This window comes from Phocoena phocoena, chromosome 16 (genome assembly GCF_963924675.1).
Source record: "Phocoena phocoena chromosome 16, mPhoPho1.1, whole genome shotgun sequence".
In the NCBI taxonomy this organism is placed as follows: domain Eukaryota; kingdom Metazoa; phylum Chordata; class Mammalia; order Artiodactyla; family Phocoenidae; genus Phocoena; species Phocoena phocoena.
Window position 1 is genome coordinate 24,706,448 of NC_089234.1, and position 14,303 is coordinate 24,720,750.

General features: G+C 39.7%; 1 protein-coding gene across 1 annotated transcript; it reads right to left on the reverse strand.

Annotated features, from left to right (window-relative positions):
- Window positions 1-384: 384 nt before the first annotated feature.
- Window positions 385-2,764, reverse strand: SFR1 (SWI5 dependent homologous recombination repair protein 1). Its single transcript, XM_065894885.1, has 3 exons — window positions 2,648-2,764; window positions 1,631-2,041; window positions 385-576 (listed from the first exon to the last, which is right to left on the reverse strand). Exons 1-3 carry the CDS (start codon window positions 2,741-2,743, stop codon window positions 385-387), a joined length of 699 nt encoding a protein of 232 aa, XP_065750957.1. The 5' UTR covers window positions 2,744-2,764.
- Window positions 2,765-14,303: the final 11,539 nt, after the last annotated feature.

A 14,303-nucleotide genomic window follows, 5' to 3' on the forward strand; every position in this document is an offset into this window, starting at 1 on the left:
TTTCAGACAAGTTTCAGTTTAGACATTCACTGGATGGACTGTTTTTTAACATTTAAAATAAAACTTTTACCACAATAAATAGAACAATGTATTAAAACTCACTTCCACAGTTGTCCAAATTATTTTTTTAATCATGATTTAATTAAAAAAATTTTTTTCACCTTTCTTTAACTGTCAAGTTTTCTTTGGCAAATTTATTCAAAACACTAAATTTTCATTTTAGAACCTAGTTTATACTTATATAACAAAGGCCCTAAATTGATCCAGGTTCACCAGGATACCTTTCTCTAAGCCCTAATGGTTTACATCTTCCCTTTAAAATGTATAAATATCTTTTAATTACATTGTCATCCACAAAGACATTCTGGAGAAAAAAATTATGAATTAAACACCTATAAATTCTTCTTCATTTCTGTTATAGTGTAGCAATTTATCATCTAACCCATAGTGGTCTATCAGCTGAGTAAGGCTTAGTTTCTTGTTCTCCTCAGACATAGCTGACTGCAGCTCATAAAGCAACAGCTGGCTACAGCTTCTCCACTTCTTTATTAACATCTGTAACTGAGACAGGTCATTCTGAAACAGAAAAAAAAAAAAAGACATAAATGTATGTCAATAACTAGATAGCCATCCTAACTTACTTAATGAAAGTTGTCAAATCAGTCGATGAGTAGTAGGTTTAAAGGGTAACACATTCGGACATAAATGGGACTTCTACCCAGGAAAAAAGTAGAATGGTTTTAAGTAACTATCACTCAAATTGAGTTCTATGGCTGTTTTGTTTGGTAGAAGCTCTGGGCTATCCTTACCCTCAGGGAAAAATCGAATCATTAAATAGGGCAAAACTATGTAAAGAAGCAACAATATGGGTTAAAAAAAAAATCTACTTTTTCTACCACAGCTGTACTTTAAAAAATGATATTCAAATTAATATTTTTCAATGTCACTATCTCATAAAACTCAAGTCGTTATATTTAGAGAAGTCCTAAAAATTCAAGAGAGCAAATAAGAAACAGTATTCCATCATTTATGACACATTTGCTGGGGAAGAAGGAGCAATTGCAATATACCTGAATGATCCAGGTAAGTGAGGGTCATCTTCTTCCAAGTGCCCAAATTCTATTTTCTTCAACCTTATCTGGGTTGAAATCTAAAATCTAATATACAATTTGTTGTTTTCTTAAAGAAAATGTTCGGAATACTTTAATAATTTGTTACACACAATTGAGTAACAAAAGATCATTACTCAAATTACTTTTCATTGTACTCTGTGGTCCATTTTTAGCTTTTTTTCTCATTCACTGTCACTGTTGCTTCTGTTCTCATTGCCACTTGCAGCTAACATTTGAAGCTTCTAATACTGCTGTGGGCTGGAAACTAGATAGAAAGCTTCAACTGCATAGGAAATAAGGGCTGGGACTTTTAAAAGTTATACCTGGTGTTTAGAGGCCTCTTCTGCTCTACTCTAAATCTATGACATATTTGAGTTAAAGCTGTTGGAAGCCAGGTCTCTGGATACTTGGCTTACTTCTTCTTATGCTAAAATAAACTTTTCTTTTTGAAATACTTTCCTACCATTTATCTAAAAGTAAAAAAATTAATTAGGCAATAGTTCTGAAATTCTTCTTACCTTTGATCTATACATTTTGACTAGTTTTAGCCTCCGAAGAAGTTCTTCTTTCTCTTGAATCTGCTTCACCAATTTTGCTTTTTCTTTGTTTAATCCATGTTTGGGAAGATTCTCACTCATGAAGTCATTCCGGAGGTCACTGCATGACTCAGAATCAAGTGATTTAGATGCACATGCATTGGTATTCTTGAAGGTATTTTTCAAATATGTACTGTCTTCAAATTCACTGTCTATGTGTTTAAAATTTTCTTGAAATTCCAAACAGTTTTCTTCTGTTGAAGGTGCTGGTTTCTCTGAAAAGGTCTGATCATTTTCTTCACTCTCTACTTTAAGTCGTTTTACCACACCATAACAAGAATTAAATGAAGATCTAGTTTTCCTTAATCGTTCCCTAAGGGTTGCACTCATAGGCTGAAAAAGGCATCAAACGTTAATAATGTTAATCAAGACTTGATATAAATAAATCTACTAGAAATCAAGACCTTACGTTTCTATGGCAGACACCACTAGATGACTTTCTGTCTCCATATATCTAAAGTAACCATCACAAAGTATCTTTAATTCCTGTAAGCTCCACTAAGTTTTAACCCCTTTTTATATTAGCAGAGCCAGCACCCTTCTAAAACAGTGCTGAAACACTTATCTCAGTAATCACAAACATTTGTTCAGCAATTGTCCCAAGCCTGACATGGTTAGGTGCTTCAGAGTTACCAGTTAAGGAATCGACCTAGATCTTTCCCCCAAAGACCTTCGTGATGTCAGATTCAAACTTCCTGTTTGGAATGCTGTAAAAACTTGAACTGAAACTAAATGGAAATAATTGGGTCAAGATGAAAATTTGAGGGGAAGGTCCAATATGTTACCTAAGGGGAAAGACCTAAAATTATGTTAATAAAATTTTTACTTACTGATTTACACATTACGTTAACTGACAATGTTCAGTAGACTTGAAGCCACCATTGCCACAATACTTAGAAATATAGAATAGATCCACTGAAAGAACTAAGATTTTCATACTTGTTTTCTTGAACTGCTTGTACGAGGAGACGGTGGATTGGCACCAGCCTGTGGAGTGCGAGGTAACACCACAGCTGAGTCTGATGGACTTTCCATCTTGAAATCTTGCTTTACTTCTAAAAAACAAAAAATAATCACAAAACGGAAATCAAATTAACCCACACCTCTATATATTCCTTAATTTTTATCAAAGAATTTTTTATTGTTTTACATAACATCACCAAGTAAGCCAGCCAACTTCCTTCTTTCACTTAGTTGTGATTCATTCTTGCTTTTTTTTTTGTTTTGTTTTCCATTTACTTTCCTAAATCGGATTGTGTTGCTCATTATGGTGACTACTAGTTTTTATCATGACAAGTTAACTAGCTAGCATCTCATATGAACAACTCCACATTTGTTTTTATTGATGGATAAAATCTGACAAAAATCCTCAAAATCTGCCATATTCGGGGGGGTGAGTTGGATAACAACTTTGGATAGTCAGGAATTCTTTAATTTCATTACGCCAGCTTCACAATGAAAGGAAATGTAACTGAAATCTTGACTCAAAAAAACATAATCAGACCTGTCACGCTACCCTAAATCCTAAAGGCTCTGTGCCTAAAACAAATGACCCTCCAGGCCCGAGGAATAAGGAGCCCAAGCACAGATAAACTTACTCCTGTCTGCACCGTTTTCGATTAAGCAGCTAAGAGACCCTGAAAAGGAGAGACTGAAGTTTGCTTCTCAAACGAAGGCCATGAAACTTTACCGGGAAAAATACCACAGGGAGTCCTCCCTCCCCTCCCGCCACTACAGCAAGCCCTCGAGAGACCCCAGGCCTGAGGTGGAGCTGAGAGGTTCCCTGACCAGGGAAAGGGAGCGCTACTCGACTCCCCACCCAATCCCCGAAGAAGTCCAGTTCTCAGACGCCCACTCCAAGCCCTAGCACGCTACCTCCCTCCGCCATCCCCGGAGAGCGTAGAGAACTAACCCAGCCGCTGCCGGCAGCCGGGAGTCTGAGAGGCGGGGCCGCGCGGGAGGCGGAAGAGACCCGCGATTGGTCAGATTGACTGACGCGCGCAGCTCCACTCAGCCCCGCGCTCGGAGCGGCGGGACTGCGCGCGCGCGGCCGCGAGCCTCCGCAAGGGAGCGGGGCGAGGCCGCGCGGGAGGGGCCGAAAAGCGTGATTGGCCAGGTTGACCGAGGCGCGTGGCTCTGCTCCGCCCAGCGCCCGAGAGCTGTGGAACTCCGCGCGCGCGCGCGCGCGCGCAATCCTTAGCAGCAGTCGGGCACTCTCCGTAATGAGCTTAAAACGAGAAACCGATTCCGGGAGGGGCGCGCTTTTATTCACGGCTTCCCCTCCCTCCTCTCTCCTTGCTTCGCCTTCCCTTCCTGCTTCCTAGTTTTTGTGTGTTTGTGAAGGACGCCTGGGAACGCCCCTCCCGTTCTCCTGGCTCCCGTCAGTCCCTTCTCCGCGCTCCCCCCAGCAAAGGCCTGTCCTCAGACTCCCTGGGACCCAGAGCCGCGCGGCGGGCTGTGTGTTAAATTTACAGCTTGTGAACTCCAAAGGCAGAGACCACGAAAGAGCAGCGCGGGGTTCAATGGCCTGTTGACAGTCAAACACGTTAGCAGTCTCTCTGAGAGCCCCGGCGGATGCAGTTGAGCTCTTTTGTAGCCTTCTCTGCCGCAAACTCTGCGGTCCCGCCACGGGTTTTCTGCCGGATCTACCTCAAAAGTTAGATTTCTTAGCTTGGCTTCGAATCTTGTCGTCAAATCTGAGAGAAAATGTAGCCCAAGGAAATCTGTTATGGTGCAACACAGGAAGCAGAACAATCACTTAATAAGATTGGGTTGGTCCAGAATTGGGGTGATTGAGGCAGATAGGGCCCTGGCTGAATACTGGGCAGCGGCATCCTCAGTCTAAAATAATCCTCCTCGTTTCCTGTGTGGTGATGTTCCGTTGCTGTGCAACAACAGAGATAACTAAGTTGGAGCCCTGGGTTTAGGAAAAGACAGTTGAGTAATTTCTGAGTCGCGTGGAAGTTGGGAATTTTAACGGGCCAGTGTTTCGAATCCCAGTGAATGGCCATTTTAAACGTTGACCCTGTCTTTTTACTAACATCTGATGGTAATGGCTTAGAGGTAGCCAGGATCCAGAAGGAATTCACTGAGTGCTAAACAGTGGGATGTAAATATAGAACCTGAAGACAACCTAATACAGTGATTAAGGACATAAATGTTGGAGTCAAATTGCCTAGGTTCAAATCCCAGCACCATCATTTTGTGTGCTTTGTAAGGTAGTGTCGCTGTGCCTCGGTTTCCTCATCAATAAAGCGGGGATAATATTATCAACCTCCTAGGGTTTGGAGAATTAAATGAGCATTCATGACAGGCAGTGAAAAGCAGCAGTAGGTATCTAAGAAGCACTCGATAGTTATGCTAGAGATGCAACTATATTCACCATTCCCTAATTGATCTAAAGGAATGCATCATATAATCCTTTCACCCCTTCACTTACCTCCCCCAAAAAGGCCACAGATTTTTTTAAAAGGTGCTGTGATGTGTAGGACACCTCACCATGTAAGCCATAAATAGCAGAAGACTTGGAGCTTCCACATATAACTGATAATATATTCTGATCCTTCTAAATTTTTCAAAAAGTATGTAAATTAATCTCAAGGAAGTTACAAAATGAGAGAACTCATGATTTTGTGATACAGGTGTTATTCACCTCAGCAAGCCACAGGTCCCAGTCTGTACGTTTACTTCTCCCTTTACTCATCCATTGGCATCAGTTACACTGAAAAAAAGCAGAGTGATTTGTCCTGAAGCATAATGCACACTCTGCATATTCTTTACACTTTGGGTTGGGTTGTTTTTATGATTCCCTAAAATAAGCTGCTCCAAAAGCCTTTTATCATTACAACCTAAGCTTAGAGCTGTGTTTTTGCTGGCTCCATAAAGGAAAACAACATCTTATCTAGCAAAAGTTCTGACTTGCTTATTATGTGAACTGGTATATTATAAGGGATTGTTTTAGCCAGATTTTCAGAGAACTTCAGAACATGTACTCAGAAGAACTTGTATGTCATAAATGTGCATTTGTTGACCTACATCTCAGACTTTCACGTGTTGTTAGAATCGAATGATTTTCCCAAATACAAGTTTGCATTTTACTTACTCCCATTATGTACCAAAATGGAAACATACCTCTCACTCTCAATTTAGTGTAAGGGATCTGGAATATAGCCCCTATAGTTTTCATTGTACCTTCAGTTAAAGCCCAGCAACCATATCCATGTCTTTAGGAACTTGAAATCTACTGGCCTATTAGGAGTTTGTTGTTTCTGACACATGACATTGTATGTTTCATGCGAAACTTTTTTTAAATCTTTTTTTAAAAATTTGTTTATTTTATTTTTGGCTGCGTTGGGTCTTCGTTGCTGCGCGCAGGCTTTCTCTAGTTGCGGCGAGCAGGGGCTACTCTTCGTTGCGGTGCACGGGCTTCTCGTTGCGGTGCTTCTCTTGTTGCGGAGCACGTGCTCTAGGTGCACGAGCTTCAGTATTGTGGCACGTGGGCTCTAGAGCGCAGGCTCAGTAGTTGTGGCGCACGGGCTTTGTTGCTCCACGGCATGTGGGATCTTCCTGGACCAGGGCTCGAACCCGTGTCCCCTGCACTGGCAGGCAGATTCTCAACGATTGTGCCACCAGGTAAGCCCCCATATGAAACTTTTCAGGCAGGGAAAAGTACTGCCCCAGAGAACCAGAAGGCAAGGACTCTTTACTCCACCATAGAGAATAATTTGGGCAATAGAATTCAATGAAAATAGTAATTAATACTAACCTAAGGCAGGCTTTCTCTGTTTTTAACTTTCTTCAGTACCCAAGGCTGCTATTCACCACTTTGTTATTCATCAGGGTGTGGTAAAATGCTCTTCCGTTCATTCTTGTCTGTGATTATTGTTGGTGGGGTAATGACGTAAACCTAAAAACCTTTATGAGGGTTTTTTCTTTTTTAATAGCAAGAAGAGAATAGTGAATAGTGTCTCTCTCCCTATCTCTCTCTCTCTGCCCCTCTCTCCATACAACCAAGCATACACACAGGCACACACTTTCAAGCCACAATTTAAAATTTTATGGCAGTAATTTTTGTAAAAATTCTTAGCTTTAGCATTACTTTAAAAATCTTAACAGTAATCTCAGGATGACCTAAACTCCATTCCATTGACTTTTCTGTATTGATAGGTAGTATCCGTAGCTATTTTTAAAGCAATTTAAAATATACATACACACTTTTAAAACTGGAATTAAAATCCACTTGGGTGAAGAAGAGCTATATAAAATCCACATGATTAAGTTGATTATAAAGTCCATCAGGACAAGTTAAACTAAATTTATAACACTCACAAGAAAGTCTACGACATTCTCTCAACTGGCTTTCAATATTTCTAATGACACTGATATGTAGGTTGAAAATCACCTTCAAAAACTCTTCTCTAGGTTTCTCTTGCCATGAATTCAAATCTCATCCTATAGACCTATCCATGGTGAAGAAGATGTAGTTTTAGTGCTCTGTCACCTCATAAATTTCCCTTTGAATAACTGACAAACTCATTCTGTTTTTTTCTCTATTACCTAAATATTTCATATGGAATTCTACAGTGTAATTGGTTCACTTGTAAAGACTGTGGAAGACTTTGTTATCAAAAAGTGACCTTTGAGGGTAAACTGTTTAATATTTTTAGTCAAGCTAAACAAGAAAGGATTTTATTTTCAACTTTAAGGTGAAAGAGCCCTTGACTTAGCTATTAGGCATACCTGTGAGGTTGCCTCACTGAGCAGGATGGCTACTTCGAGCCTGGAGATAAGGGGAGGGTCAATGATACAAACCTGTTCACCACCAGGTAACCAGAAAGTTGATCTGGGAACTAATATTGAGGGTAATATACTGAACAAGAACCTAAAGAACTCCTTTCACCTGAGTTCCTATCCTTTTATTCTATTAGATCTGGCATTTCATCAAGTCCATTAGAGACTAGAGAAGTAAGAGTATCTATGATTCACTGCTATTAGTGGGGTGTGTTCTCTTGGAGGAGAATAGAGTGATTCAGGTCAGATTAATAACGCAGTGAGGAAGGCGGTAGGATGTGGGTGAGTGGGAGGGTCATGGCAGAAGAGTTAGATGGTGGGAAAGTAATGGTAATAAAAGTATTGCTCAAGGCCACATCTATCTCAGATCCTTTATTAACTCAGAAATGTCATTTGGAGAAAAAAGGCAATAGATGTCAGCAAATCCTTAAGCAACAGAACATGTCTTGTAATCATCTTTAACCACCTGAAGTTTGAGAGGTAACAACTCCCAAGATAATTTCACAGTGTTGAAACCTTTTTGAAGTGCCAGCAAGAAGTCAATTCAGTGCTCTAGCCTCACCTCTCATTACTGTTTTGGTCTTGAGAATATAAAAGGTTTCTTTTTGGTGATGCTTTTTTTAAATGGGGGAGTAAGAGTGTCTATTAGTACCAATAAAATAAGGAGTTAAGATACCATTCTACCATATTCTAGGACACTACTGATCTTTTGGCTTCTGCTCTTCCACACCTTGGCAAAGTTTGATGATAAGAACAGTAGTAGAGTGGACCTGTGCATTAGCCTATAACCAGGAATTTTCTGGCCCAGTTCAGGATCTAAGAGCTAGACTGAAACTTAATCCCTTCCCACCACTCCCAAAGGCAACATAAAATGTTTTCATCAGGGACCTTTATGAGCAGTACCAAACCCACTGAATGCTAGAACCCCTGACCAAGAGGTCTGACCCCCCCGGGGAGGATCCCTTGCAGAGGCATGGTCAGAGGTGGGGAAGGCGGCTTGAGCAAAGGTACCTCTTCCTTGATCCTCTCCCTTTCCATCTCCAAGATCATGCGTAGTGCCCATTAACCCCACACTGTGTCTAAATTACACCACTAGTCAGTGATATCAACATTACCCACCTCTCCACCTCTCTGGCTCCCAAGAAATAATGTGTGAAGTTTAATGATGATGCTGGTGGCCCACACTTGGCAGATGATATCACTGTTTTTTTATAGTGAAAATATATCTTTCCCACGGAGAAGAAGCTCTTGGAAAAGAAGCATAGAATGCAGCCTACATTCACCCTCACGTGGTTCTCCAAGACTTCACTCAGCTATTTAGACTTTGTTAACAGGAGATTAAGACAGATAATACTTTTCCTTCAACAATGAACACCTTTAGCTCAAACTCTTCCCAACGCTTCCACCTCCCCAAATTTCCCCTTATGTGTCACTCTGGTTATTACTATAGCAGCTATCAAGTACCGATATCATCTCAGTTATTTTTCACTTTTTGTAAGTGACTAGCTCTGAGTCAAATTATACTTTTCTTATGGCCACTTTCCAACTTTTATCTTTTTTTTTTTATTCAAGAGAAGTCTACTTACTTTTTACCAGTACTCCACAGTACATGGGAATGTTGGCTTACTCTATCTCCATTGTACTCTTTACTCTCTTTCTCACACTTCTTTATAATGTGTGAATCTATGCCCTTTTATGAATGCTGGATATTGAAAACTCAACCTGCTGAAGATCTGCTGTGAGAGGAATTCATACCAAGTGCAGGAATAACACTCACCAGCAAAGACGGTCTTCTTGACTTTTGAAAGCCTGTCATTTGGCAGATAGCATCCCTTGATATCAAAGGACACAGATTAGGGTTTTGGAGGACGGAAAACTAATCACGTCCACATTTGTTAAGCAAATTCCTAAGAAACTATAAACTATAAACCACCCATAGGTTAAAAACAAACATACAAACAAACAAGCATTACTACAGGTTGGCATTATCTGAAATGCTTTCCTAGCTTAACTCTGGGCCATTGAAATAGGGTATTTTGAACCTGCATGTGCAAGTTTAAGATTTTTGTAAAGCTGCCAAATCTTTAATATAAAAACAATTAGCATAAAGCTTGTGCAGGTAAGCTGCCCCAAGAGGAATGAGTTTGAATCTTTGGCAAGATGCTCCTCTTTTTAAAATACAGTTTCCCAGTGCATGTTATTTTCACTCAGAGCTATTTTCCTCAGGTTTTGAAGGTATGTAAAGCTGATTTTGTTTCATTCCAATAATTGTCTACAGGGATAGCAATTTATTTTCAGCCACTAGCTTTTAGGATGACTCAATCAACCAATTTTACCCACCCATACAGCCCTGTCTGCTATGAATACGCTACCAAAAAATACACTATTTTTTGCTGGAGAGGGTGTGGAGAAAAGGGAACCCTCCTGCACTGTTGGTGGGAATGTAAATTGATACAGCCACTATGGAGAACAGTATGGAGGTTCCTTAAAAAACTAAAAACTGAACTATCATATGACCCAGCAATCCCACTACTGGGAAAACCATAATTCAAAAAGAGACATGTACCACAATGTTCATTACAGCACTATTTACAATAGCCAGGGCATGGAAACAACCTAATTGTCTATCTACAGATGAATGGATAAAGAAGATGTGGCACATATATGTAATGGAATATTACTCAGCCATAATAAGTAACAAAATTGAGTTATTTGTAGTGAGGTGGATGGATCTAGAGTCTGTTATACAGAGTGAAGTAAGTCAGAAAGAGAAAAACAAATACCGTATGCTAACACATATATATGGAATCTAGAAAAATGGTACTGATCAACCTAGTGGCAGGGCAGGAGTAAAGACGCAGACATTGAGAATGGACTTGAGGACACGGGGTGGAAGGGGAGGCTGGGATGTAGTGAGAGAGTGGCATGGACATATATACACTACCAAATGTAAAATAGATAGCTAGTGGGAAGGGGCTGCATAGCACTGGGAGATCAGCTCCGTGCTTTGTGAAGACCTAGAGGGGTGAGATAGGGAGGGTGGGAGGGAGGCTCAAGAGGGAGGGGATATGGGGATATATGCATACATATGGCTGATTCACTTTGTTGTACAGCAGAAACTGACACAACATTGTAAAGCACTTATACTCCAATTAAGATGTATAAAAAAATAAATCTATTTTTATAAAAGATTACAGATTACTAGGCTTGTTTACTCCATACTACAAATTATTCTGTAGATTTAACCTGGGTTTTGATGTCCAAATAATAGATCAAACACCACAAAACCTGGGCCCACTTAATTAGGGCTAAATTCTGAGAAAATCATGATTATTTTCCTTAACGAGAAATGCATACTTCATGTTCTAAAGACCTTTTGATATAATTGACTAAAAAGGATTATGGAAGTTCATGATTCTATGATTAACATTTTATGATATAAGTATGCATTTAGTAGATATACGTGTACTTTCTTAGGGCTGATAGAGTATTGTAACAATCATGTTAAACTTGATTGTATCTTGTAAGTGAGATAAACCACATTTTACAGTAGGTGAAGTTTTAAATGAGTAAGGCTGTAAAGCCACAGACCTCACCTACTTGACTTTTCTTTGGCCTTCCAAACCCTTTCTTTGCTGATTTTTGTTGCTGTATGCAGTGAACTGGAATTGGCCGTGGTCACAAATTGTGAAGGTGAGGCTGCTTAAATCTGTACTAAACACGACATAATCATGGGTTGTCAGTTTAAATTGGGGAAAATTGGGAAGCCACTTGGGAGTTTTGTTTAAATACAAGTTTTGGTGAATACATTGATGTTTACAACTTTTTTTCTCTTACCGTAAGTCCTCAACAAATATGTTTTGAATGGATAAATCTAAGGATGGATGGAGTATTTAATCAGTAGCTCAAAAAGTGAGAATTCCAAACATGATAAGAAGAGAGAGTGACAGTGTAGCAATCCAATAGAGGCAGGGACAGGGGAATATTAAGGTAGAATAGTGACAACAATGTGAATGTATTGATACTTAATGTTACAGAACTGTATACTTAAAACTGGTTAAAAGAGTAAATTTTGTATTATGTATACTTTACCACAATCCCAAAAACAATCTCCAGGGAAGAATATTCTCCAGCATAACTGATATCCATATTGAACAGCTTCTCTGAGGGGAAAACTGTTCCTCAGATCTAATCTACACCTTTCAGCTTCCTGTCTTACTATTTCTTATTGTTGCTTCTGTCACTGGACCAGAAAGGCTACTTGGAGACAGACACTAAGATGTGCTCCCTTTCTGGGTGATGCCACCAGCCCTCTTTGGAAATGGTGCCTTTGAGTTGCTGTATTCACAATGGGATGGGTTTTAACAGGCTTGTCTTTTCTGCCCCTTACTCCATCCTCTTGTGAAAGGCAGCATAATTTTCAGTCTGTGTAGCCAGGGAATAGAGTAAAGGTTAAGTCAGGTTCGTGGAAATCCACCCATAACGTCAGTTTCGGGGAAAGGAGTCAGGTAGTGCAACAAGAAATGAATATATGTTGGGGTGCTTCAAAGAACACTAATTCTATTAAATCTGCTAATTGTGCTTTATACCAGTAGTACAACCTCTGGAAAAAGTAGAGAAATGTGAACCTTTCAGGGACAACATAAGAAGTTAAATAAGTTTTATTTACTTGAAAAACTGAGATTACCCTTGTTTTTCCCCATTTATTCATGTTATTTGCCTAAATATGTCTTGTACCTCACTCCTCCTCTTCAACGTCACTGCCACTGCCCAAGCTCAGTCTGGCCTGGATGCCTTCAAGAGTCTCCTGACGCCTAGCCTTGCGCCTTGCTTTCTCTGTGCATCTCATTTCCCAGGCCCATCTGTTCTCTACATTACTGCCAGGATGATCATTCCAAAGATCTTAAGATCTTCCAATGATACCCAGACCTCTTCATGATAAAATCCAAACTCCTCACCAAATCACTTAAACATACTTCTCCAGCTTGACCTGGTGCCATTTCTCAGCACACACCCTGCACACAAGCCTTCTCGAATCATGTGCTCACAGTTCCCGTAACAGGCCAGGCTCCTCTCCTCCTTATCATCTAGCTTCGTTCTTCTGCCTAGAAAACAGAGGCACATGTGTATGCATGCACACATGCATACCTGCGAACACATACACACCTCCATCTGTCTGATTTCTACTCCCACCTGAAGACTAGGATCAAGGGTCATAATCCCCACTCCATCTCACTTCCTTCCCATTGGCCCATGTTCTCTTTTTTTCCCCCTCCCTCAAGTCTTCTACCTAGAGTTAAATGCTTTTCCTCTTTTACAGCACCGTGTAGGTATCATAATACACATTTCACCATGAGCTATTTGAGAGTAGGGACCATGTCTTTGATCTCTGTATCCCCAGCACCTGCACAAAAGACTTAGCAGATTTTGGTGGGTTCAATTGCGAGATAAAGCACTAAGGGTACAGGGAAAGTGCTTAGGGAGTTCCCAGAAGGTTGAGTCAAGGAAGGCTTCATGGGGAAAAAATGGTATATGAACTATATATGTTATTGTCTTCACAACAATCCTGATAGAATCTTCCTTCTTACTTTTCAATCAACACCTCTTTTTTACAACTAATTCTGTAAAATATATTCTACAAGTATATAAAACCTGATTACAGGACACAGATACTCCTTGGGTAATAGAGTGATAGATTTATGACTGAGAAGTTTTCAAACACCAGATTTAAGGGCTTATTGACAGGCTTACAGAATACAATGGGTTGTTATTTTCCACTCTTGTTGCTATATATTTGGTCATGCAGGATGCATAGGTAGCAGTTAAGAGAATGGATAGTGGAGTCAGACATACCTGGGTTTAAATCTCAACCCTGCCTTTATAAGCCATGCTAATGATAACCTCATTAAAAGTGTTTCCTCATACTATATCACATGGGTAATAATATCTACTCCATTAAATCTAATGAAGCAGATAAAGTGCTTAATATGGATATTAACATATTAACATTGAACATATGGTCGTGGAGGTGGTGATTACCTTAAAGCCGAGGATAGAGGCAGGTGGCAGGGGCAGTACAAGACAGCTGCTTGATGAGGGAACTTTTCTCATCCCTTTCATTTAGCCAGAACTTCTCAGATTGTACTCCAAGAGAACGTTATTGTTCTGTGAGCTGGTCTGAGGTGTTTCACAGGTAAAATCAAAATCAGGGTGATCTTTTCTAAATATGCAGGAAACATTAAAATAGAAATAGAATGCTTCCAGTTATATATTTTTTTCTGTATACTCTTCTTAAAACTGTAGTGTCTGCCAATGGATGACAGATAACAGGATGAATAGGTAGAAAATGAATATTAAGAGGAAACATCAGTAAATGATTTATTTCAAATGTTTATTCAACATTTAACAAATACTTGTTTTATAAAAGGTTTTCTTTCTTTCTTTCTTTCTTTTTGGTAAAGACGTGTAAACATGTAGTTTGGTCATTTTCTTTCTAATAGTATTGCTCCTAGTGCCAAAATTAAATGTGGCTTTATCTCATGCTATTCTGCAAAGAGCATAAAATCCCCAAATCACCATGTCATCCAATGCTCCACCACTTGCAGAAGCACACAGTCTGTTATTGCCAGCATCCCACTGTCTGAAGCTTTAAAGTCCTGGTGTTTAGGGCACACCTAAGACTTCACTGAAGGATCCATGGAGAGCCCAACCATTCATCTCTTAATTCCCTCTTATATTAGAGGAACACTGCCTTACAAATACAGAATTTATAAGAAAAAAGTCTTATCTGCTACACATTTCTGTT